Source organism: Oratosquilla oratoria, chromosome 17, assembly GCF_046742065.1.
Source record: "Oratosquilla oratoria isolate Oo_2021 chromosome 17, ASM4674206v1, whole genome shotgun sequence".
NCBI lineage: Eukaryota > Metazoa > Arthropoda > Malacostraca > Stomatopoda > Squillidae > Oratosquilla > Oratosquilla oratoria.
In genome coordinates this window covers 61,010,175-61,020,174 of record NC_134793.1, presented here as the reverse complement: position 1 = coordinate 61,020,174, position 10,000 = coordinate 61,010,175, and the positions used below count along the sequence as shown (strand labels likewise).

General features: G+C 46.7%; 1 protein-coding gene across 1 annotated transcript in view; it reads right to left on the bottom strand.

Moving 5' to 3' along the window:
- The window catches only part of LOC143034309 (uncharacterized), a 334,099-nt gene that overhangs the window by 188,899 nt on the left and 135,200 nt on the right, over positions 1-10,000 (bottom strand). Inside the window, exon 5 of the mRNA XM_076200244.1 lies at positions 3,273-3,302. Coding sequence (XP_076056359.1) covers positions 3,273-3,302 — 30 coding nt within the window. The remainder of the gene's footprint in view (positions 1-3,272; positions 3,303-10,000) is intronic.

Below are 10,000 nucleotides of genomic sequence, written 5' to 3'. Positions count from 1 at the left end.
AGTATGGGTGTTATGAACTTACGTGTGACTAAATGATATTCTACAAGAACGTGTTTAGTGTGGAATTACATTGTAATAATCTGAAGTGTTTTAATTTTTGTAGAAAAATAAACAGGAAAAAATACAGAAGCTTTTATTCGACACGCTACCTTTCCAACAAAAATGGTGGCAGCGGAGGGATTCGAACCTACACATCCGAAGAGACTGAGACGGAGTTTAAAGCCAACTTATGCATTGAGACGGAAATGGAAGAGGGAATAAAGAAAACGTAAGAGGCAAGGAAGGGGTATAGGCAAGGAGCATAGAAAAAGGGACAAGAGGATATACAAGAATAAAAAAGTTTGGTTTGTTGGCTGAATACCACACACATTGCACAGTAAGAAGTAAAGGTTTGATTTATCTGAGACAGACAAAATCTAGTGAAAATAATGTTACGAATATACTCCACTACTCTGGGATGCATGTAAAAAAAGTGAAAGACAGACTGATGGAGAGAGAGAGAGAGAGTGAGAGTGAGTGAGTGAGTGAGTGAGTGAGTGAGTGAGTGAGTGAGTGAGTGAGTGAGTGAGTGTGTGTGTGTGTGTGTGTGTGTGTGTGTGTGTGTGTGTGTGTGTGTGTGTGTGTCATACCGGACAGACCCCATTAGACTCCGGCCGAGATCACCGAGCTGACGAAGCCAATGGTTAGTTCCTCTTGACAAGCACACATGTAGGTCTCGTGGCGACAATGTGGACCGTAACAAGGAATTAGATATCCGTGGCAAAGGGGGAGGAGGGAGGTGAAGGAGTGGAGGCTGTAAAATCTAACTTGCTCCAATTCCAACTTTTCCTCCTCCTCCTCCTCCCGTTTCTAAGTTTCCCCAGTGCACGCGTCTACGTTTTTTTTTTTTTTTTAAGTTTCACTTATCTACTCTTCCGTGTCAGGTGGTCCTTTTCTTTTTGCTTTGGCTGGCACCAGAAGATTTTCTTCATCTCCTTGGCGCCCCCACCCCCCCACTACCCCGATGACGAACAGACAAAAATCTACCCGGCTGCACTCTCCTTCTAGTTCTGGTTGCTGACAGGCAATTCCATTTACTTCCATAGACCCATTACCATATGGATTACAGCATAACTGGAGGAGCCTCCTTCCGTGCGTTCCAGAAAAAGGGTTGGAAGGGACGGGAGGGGAGGGAAGGGAGGGGGCTTGAAAAGACAAGTAGATAACTCTTCAAGATACTTTGCTTTCATTCTCGCATTTCCTTCTACAATTCGCTTATGTGTAATTTCCTCCCACACAATACACACACACACACACACACACACACAAACACACACACTTTTCGTGGGGGCAACATAGAAGAAGAATGAGCAGCACTGTCAGATGACTGATGGCTATTTCAAAAGCAAATTGGAATGATGAAGGCATTGAGACCGGACCCTATATATTACAATTGGGTACACATGCAGATGCGCACCCACCCTCACACATACACATCCACACACACACACACACACACGCACATACACGTCTCTTCACACGACTTGGTGGCGCGGTTGGTAGAGTCCCCGACTGTCACTACGCCAGTCCGGGTTCGAATCATGCCCAGGGCTGAAATAATTTCAGTATCGCTGCGCTTTGAGTCGTTACTCCAACTCTCGTGGGGTGTATGTCCGTGTAAGGTCATAGCATTACCCATAAATCGGTCATACGAGCTCTGAGCTCTCTTCCGGGAGGGAAATAGCTGTCGATCACGAGTCCAATACGTGATCCAAAGACCAAGGTGAATACACGAGAATTCACACGATCTTGCCTCTTCTCTGAGCGCCGATGTTCTCAGAGCCCTACAGTACAGTACAGTACAATTCAGTACAGGACAGTACAACAACTGACACACTCTACCTCGGCTGCTCGGTAACCTTTCCTCTCGCCACGGTGACGCATTTTACTGATTCTGTTCTGGCCAACGCTAGATGAAGTCATTCAGATGAGGGTACCCCCCCCCCCCGCCACCGGTGCGAAGGGGGCTAACCTCAATTAACAACTTCTGCTATGGAGAAACCTTTACAAGTTCTGTTCTAGCAAAAGCGAGTCGATTCTATTCAGCTTAGGGGCAGGACCCCACCATTAAGCGCCTCATGGGGTAAGCTCACCACCTCATCTGGAGATCACTAGAACTTAGTACTAATCAAATACAAATCGGCGAAAACGCTGTCGGTGGCCTTTGACGTACACTTAAAAAAGAGCAGCTCCACCGTATCAAGAGAAGCAAAACAATTTTTTTTCACAATAAATAACCACAAGCAAAACTAAGAATGCAATAAAAAAATTCCAACGAGTCATTAGGGCAGACTCCATCCTGATTCTGCTACACTTGATAAAAACAAGTCTACATACACTTATGCATGCATATATAAGTAGCGAGTACAAAACTGGCTTGAACAATGAGGGTTATGACACTCAAAATATTAATACAAATTAAAAAAGCAAAACATCGAGTTAATGCAATAGTAACATTGACTAAACAAATCTATGATATATCATAGATTTGTTTTGTCAATGTTACTATAAGCTGAAAGGATCAGGACAACAACAATATTTTTATTATAATTGTTGCACCAAGTTTCAATGGCTGGAGTCCCACAGCCCCACAACATCTGACAACGGTCCTTGGGTCCTCCCATAGATCCCTCTAGGAAGGAGCGTTGGACTGTTGTCTATGTTGTATTGGTGCGGAACTGTTTCCATTACAGAGTCACAGTAGTAGGAGGGGAGCAGTCGCCGGTTGTCAGGTCTCCTCATGTGGAAATGTGGAGGAAATACAGCTGAAGCTGATAGAGACATATCTTGGGTTCCGGCTCGGGGACCGAGCGTCACCCCCACAGGCCTACACCTCCAGATGGAGGTGCGGGTGTTGACGGGTTTGGAAGAAGGGCGGCGGCGGCAGATATTCTCTGGCGTCTGTCTCGCACGCATGAAACAGCCGTTCGGTTTTGACCTTCAAATAACTCGTAAAATCGAAAGAGAAATCCAAGTGACTGTTTGAGGGGCCCTGAACATTGCGCAGAACAAAGGAATTTTTCACATCAATTAGCCTTAAAAGATGGAAAAGACAGGATCTAATTTTGAGGGATTTCAATGTCGCGTATGTGGACTTACCATTTTTTTTTTCTATCCAGTGATCTTCTACAAAGGGAGGGGAGGGGTGGGGGAAGGTCGGGGCTATTAGAGAAGAAATAATAATAATAACAACAGTAATAATAATGAGCGACACCAACTGACTTTCTTCGTACCTTGCGTGATGGCAGTTTGTCTAGCGAGATCTGGGGAGGAGGGGGGACAAAATATTTCAGTGCCAATTCAGTGCCAATCGAATGACATACATATATACATATGCAATATTGGGCGAGGATGAATTAAATTATTCTGTACATGGAGCTGTCACCTCTAAAATATGAACATATATTTAGAAAGGCGAGTGCTCCCGCATTTGTACCCGAGCCTAAACAATGAAAATAGAAATGCAGGAGATATTCGAAGTGAACATATTCATAACAAATTGTAATTTTTGATTACTACTCGCTTGGGCATGCTGGACTTCGACGGCAAAGAACACTCATGGTTCACGAATGAGATCCACTATATACACAGCTAACTTTAAGGGGAGACTTCGTCTTTCACAATGCGATGACCTTGACCTTTCACCCCGGTGCAGTGGCAATCTGCGTAACAGAGACGTCGTCCGCCTCATCCCCGACGAGCTAGTTCAGCTGTAGAACAAGCTCGCCGTAGCTCGCTGTAGAACAAAAGACATTAATTTTCATTTTACTGGAGCCTGTCCCCTCGAGGCTGACTAAGGTGGGACACAAGTACTGTGCGCCTTCTGAAAGGGCCTTCTAAACCTTGAAGGAAGATACCACATCTGGCTTCTACTGCAAACACCTACAGAAAAAAAATCTCACGAGACACCGCTGGGCATATAGCTGTGCGAGAAACCTTGGTGTATGACCCCCCCCCCTCTCACACACTACAAACACGACGCAGCATCTCCGCCTTCACGCTCGGCGACGTTATGAAAGAAGACTGTGAATGTCTAGCTGCTTCGCTTCACTCCAAGTAATAACAAACTCATATTACTAGGAGACTTTAATGACAGAGTGGGAAAAAGAGCAAGACCTATGACGAGGTAATTTGGGTCATCGTGGTGATGACAACAGCAGCAACAACAACCTTTTGTTCATAACTTTGTCGTCACGAGCACTACCTCAAAAAAAAAAAAAAAACGTGAATGCACCCAAAGTCTATGTACTGGTAGCCTACATAGCTGATTGTATCGAGGCGAGCAGAAAACCAGAGAGAGAGGTCTTGAAAACTTGAGGAATGAGACGTGTTGAGTGTTCATCAGACCGCAAACTAAAAGTCATCAAACTGTAACGCGCAATACTCCTTCGGATGCACTGCGGACTTCGTGCGAAGAAAACTCACCTACGATCCATTAGGAGACACCGCAACCCAATGTAACACCCACCTGCCGTTGCGCGACTGCCAGCTATCCGGCTCGTTGCCCAGAGCCTGATATCAAACCATGATACAACTGACATACATACCAAGTGACTGGCGATCAACGCACTATCTCCCACAAGACGCTGATTCAGTGCCTTGTGGCTTTAACCTTTGTTTGACTCGTCCACTTGTTGATGGGCTCGATGATATTACAGAGGACACACAAACACACACACACACACACATACACACACACACACACACACACACACACACATACACACACACATTATGACCAACAAACCCAGGAATAAGTGACCACTTCACTTTTGCCCATATCTCTCACCCCCATTCCAAAGACACGGAAAGGACACTTGATAGAATCCTTTGGGACACAAAAACATCCAAAAGAGTTAGAAGGACAGAGAGGTGAAAATGACCATCATGGGCTCCACAGTGCCACGAAATCGGTCCATCGACCGACAGGGCACACTGGGGTCTCTCTCCGAAGAGCTGGAAGGAGGATCAACTCCACTCATATAAGAACTGACCACCGCTATGATTCTACCTCTTTCGGCGCAACATTGTCCCTGAGGAGAGACGTGCTAATAATAGGTGCCGACATATACTATTTTCAATGTCTTACTAACGAAACCAGACGATAAAATAATAATTCGACTTCTGTCTTAGGGTCCTCTGTTCCATTTCGAGAAGACATCCCTAAGCCGGAAAAAAAAGACAACAACGACCTACTGCCTTGAGCATCAACATGATGATGACACCACTACTTTGGTACTACACACCTCAGAAAACTTTCCAACAAAGTTTCACAATCTTTTCCAACAAATATATTTTTTACGTTAAGCAATTGGGCTCCACACATAAATGAATAGGTCATAAATAATAAATCAAACATACAATCCCGATGAGGCACCAGCATTCCCATCACTGATGAGAATATACTCGTAAAAAAAGATTATTTTACTCGTTTAGAAAGCGGGTTCACGAGCCAGTCCAACGCTGAAGTCGAACCCATTAGCATCAACCTCCTTCAGACCAAGATCTAAGAATATAAGGTCTAACCACTTCCGACCGAATTTCGAGGGAGTTGGCGCAGCGGGCCCGTGAACGTCACCTGGCTGTTCAAAGTGGGGTTAGCGGGTCCTATAGCTGTCAGTTGAAGCTGGTCCGTCGTTCGAAAATGACGTCGCCTTCGCTCGCACTGCTCCACGCAATTAGTTATATTCTGACAAATATTATATAAAAAATATATATAAAATATTATAGTTCCTGTCTATATATATGAATATATAATATATATGATATATAATATATATATATATAATATATAAAATATTATAGTTCCTGTCTTCCTTGGCGTTTCACAGTTTTCTTCAGTGTATCACAAAGAGAAAATGGACTCAGCCAAATGACGTCAGAAGCTGCGCAGAAGAATGTAAACGGTCTGACCTGTATATTTAGACCTTGCTTCAGACTATGCCGTTCCCGAGTATCTAAAGACAACAATTTCATAACCAGTTAAAGTGCAAACAGATGAATGTCTGTCCCATTCTCTGATATACCACAGCTTCCTGGATTTCCTACACAGAGGTAGCATGATATTTCATGAATCATTTCACAGGCAAAACCATCATTCATCATTCAAAGGGCTTACATGGGCCTATGCCAATTCCTCAACTTCGGGATTTTCCAGGAAGTGGACTCGACCAACACTGAGACCTCGTTAGCCCTGACTTATGTCAAGGACGATCAATTTCACCTTTTTTCGCCCAACTTAACGACTAAAGCAACTGTCTTCTCCGGCTGCCTGTGTGTGTGTGTGTGTGTGTGTGTGTGTGTGTGTGTGTGTGTGTGTGTGTGTGTGTGTGTGTGTGTGTGTGTGTGTGTGTGTGTGTGTGTGTGTGTGTGTGTGTGTGAGAGAGAGAGAGAGAGAGAGAGAGAGAGAGAGAGAGAGAGGGAGAGAGAGAGAGAGAGAGAGAGAGAGAGAGAGAGAGAGAGAGAGAGAGAGAGAGAGAGAGAGAGAGAGAGAGGGAGAGATAGAGGGTGAGAGAGAGAGAGAGAGAGAGAGAGAGATTGCGAACGTGTCCACACTGTATGCACGTAAAACAGTAGCCATTTCGACGGCACCTCCAAGGCGAAATAAGTGAAACTGAACCGAAACACAAACCTAATGTGATTACACTAGCCACAACGCCACCTCTTTCCTCAGACGGGGACCACCGGCGCTCCCTGAAGTTCTTGTGAGCTGCCTTTCCCGCCTTCAAAGCCTCTATGAGCTCTGTCAGCTATTAGAGTGGCCGCCGCCGCTCTAATATATGTACCCTCTCTACAGTATTCCACTGCCCTCCCTCCATGCTCCCCTGACAAGTTAAACCATCCCACTTTATCTTTTGCAAGGTGTGTCTTCCATAAACACCCACCATACGGGTTCGAACAAAGCCCATGGGAGTGACAAAAAAAAAAAAAAAAAAAAAAAAAAACCGCTGCCCCACACCACCCCTCACTCCCACCTTACCTTTCCCGGTTGTCACAGCTTCTTACCTTGCTGACGCTGCGGGAGCGCGCGATCCTCCTGCCGGCGACGAAGAGCGAGACGACGGGCTGCTTCAGCAGGGCCACGCTATCGTGCCGCTTGAGGCCTCCTGGGCTCACCATAGCCTCCCGCAGGCGCTGCCCAAACCCGGAGCGACTCGTAATGGAGGCCGTGCAGGCAGCAGTGCTGTTGCTTCGGCTGTCTTTGGCCCGGGGCATAGTGTGGTTGTTTTTGTTGTTGTGGTGATGGTGGTTGTTGTTGGTGGTGGACCGGAGGCGCCGCGGTGGCAGTTCGGGCGTCACGGGCGTCACAACTACCACGCTGTCGCTCGCGCTCATCACCATCACCGTTGGAGGGGCTTTCCGGGGGCTCACCACCACATTACCTCCGCCGTTAGCGGACGAGGTGGTGGCGGTGGTGGTGGCGTCGCTGACGTTTTCCACGTTCCCGTTGGTGGGGCTGGCGACGCCACACCCGTTGTCGGGGGCGTCTCTCTTCTCCACCATGTTTGGCAGTTTTCTTCCTCTTCCTCCTTCTCGATAGAGTTCCTCCCCGCTGGCAGATGTCTTAGCTGGTCCTCGAAGAGGTTTTCTTCCCCCTTCGTTAGGTTTGCCTTCACGATCTCGCGCTCCCTTCGGCCTCGGGGTCAATGCCCTTCGACTGACACCAGGTTTTTTTCTATTCTATTCTGGTTATCCTCAGATTTTATTTTATTCATTTCTTGGGGAAACTCTTCGTCCATTAAAATGCCAAGACCCTGACTACCAATTCGTGGTCATTCCGCCAGAAGAAGACGCTCCTGCTGCCTTCAGGTAGCGTTCGAGGACCTTGCCACCAGGAAACCTCGACGACCACGAGCCGCCGAAATTGTCCTGCTTCGGGAGCTTTGTCTGGAACGACCAGCTCGTCCGGACCCCCTTGCAGAGATTGCAGTCGAGACTTGGGTTTTGTTTGGCGACAACAGCTATAGGCAATTCCTCCGGTCACAGGCCCATTTCAGAGGGCGACTGCGCGTGCGTGTTCGGGCTCCTCATCCTCAGGGCTCACCAGGGCCCAATTCAAGACAACAATGATGAAAATTACTTTCATTCGTAACTGCGACAATGAAAAAAACACGCCCTCCGACTTACAGACAACACTGGCGATTTCCACAACGGGCAATTTTTTTCCAAAATGAAAAAAAGTCCTTCCGAACGCAGAACATGTGAAATGTGCTGGAATAAATGGTTCGACAAGTGAGTGAGTGCTTCAGTGAGCGGCTCAAAGCGCCGAAGGATTTCATGAGAAAGTCTCCTCCGCCATTTCCGGCGGGAGTGAGGCAGAGCAACCATCGAGATCGATCCCTTCCCTCCCCCCCCCCTTTGGTTCCAACACACTAACGCAATATTACATTAATTTCTTTATGATGATGGCACACTTCTTCATGGTTTTTGTGTTGTACTTAGTGCCTGACGATTCTATTGAGCTGTGGGGGGGGGGGGCGGACCTTGACTAAAACGGTGATATTTCGTTTGATCGAAACCCCGCCTTGGACCCTAGTCCGCTCCTTAGCTTAATAAAATCGCCTGGCGGCATTTAGCCCTTCCTTCTTCATATAGCGAACGCCCCAATTGAAGAAACCTCTATACATCGAACTCAAGATGAAAAACCTCCCTACTTCGAACAAAAATCGCTAAAAAGCGTAGATTCTGTTAGAGAGCTGTTCTGTTATGATCTATTTTATTTTTGCATTCGAACTTGTCTTCGTTCGGGACCCACAAAGGATTCAGCAGGGACGACCTCCACCTAGCGAGAAAAACCGCAAATTAGAACATACAAAGAGGTCAACAACGAACTCACTAGAGAGCAAAATTTTCTCTATACTGTACCGAACTTGTCCTTAGCTGAATCAGATCGTTATATCAAGACTATACTCCCACTTTCCCCATGATTCTGGCTGACGCCACTCTCTCTTCCACTTGCTGCCATGACAACCCACCCACCTCGGTTGCAAAAGGATTAAAGCCCCGGATCACCGCCTAGGGGCATTTAGTAACAGCCCTACGGACCAGAAACACGGATCATCCCTTAATAATTACAGAGTGAATTCCATTTAAATTAAACGTTGATTATCGTTAAGTTCTGTAATTCCTTTCTGATGGCTTCGTTAAATCCTCCCTCGGCCATCTCTGACTCCCCTTCTTCAGCGCAATATTGACCCGTAGGGTAAAAACACTAGTTGTCGGTGATGATATCCAAATAAATTGGGTCGAAATTAATTACTGAAGAACATCACATTAGTCGCTGAAGTGGTACTCCACGCATATAAAAAGAAGAGAGAGAGAGAGAGAGAGAGAGAGAGAGAGAGAGAGAGAGAGAGAGAGAGAGAGAGAGAGAGAGAGAGAGAGAGAGAGAGCGAGAGAGAGAGAGAATTAATTTGAATGAGAAATGAGAACATCTGATCTGGGGTCGTGGAGGGGAAAAACTTCGTTGACGCTCTTTACGTATTTAATTTTGACTGAAGCCAAACGACTAAACCACTTCATTCACCCGGGGGAAAGACCTCAATCTGAAGGAAAGGGATGTCAGTGCGGGGCTGGGGCGTGGGGCGGCGGCGGCACAGGAAGGTCGCCCAACTTCGGACATGGGTGCATGGACGAGTCTCGTCCGCCATGAAAATCGAGAAGCCTCCGCCATGACTGATAAAGACTTCTCCTGCTGCTCCTCTTCCTTCTTCACCTCCCCCTTCACTTTCTTAGGCTCTTCCTCCTCCTTCACTCTCCCTCTTTCTCCTCCTTTGCCTCTTCCTCTACCTCCTCCTCCTCCTCCTTTGTTCTCTTCTTCGTCCATCCCTTCTCTTCTCCTCTTCCTTCACCCCCTAAAAATCCTCCTGGACCATTTCCGTAGCCGCAGACAGCTCGCCCGTCGGGGGTTCACCATCTTTCTTTCCCTCCTTCCCGCCTTCCTTCATTCTTCGAAGTGTGT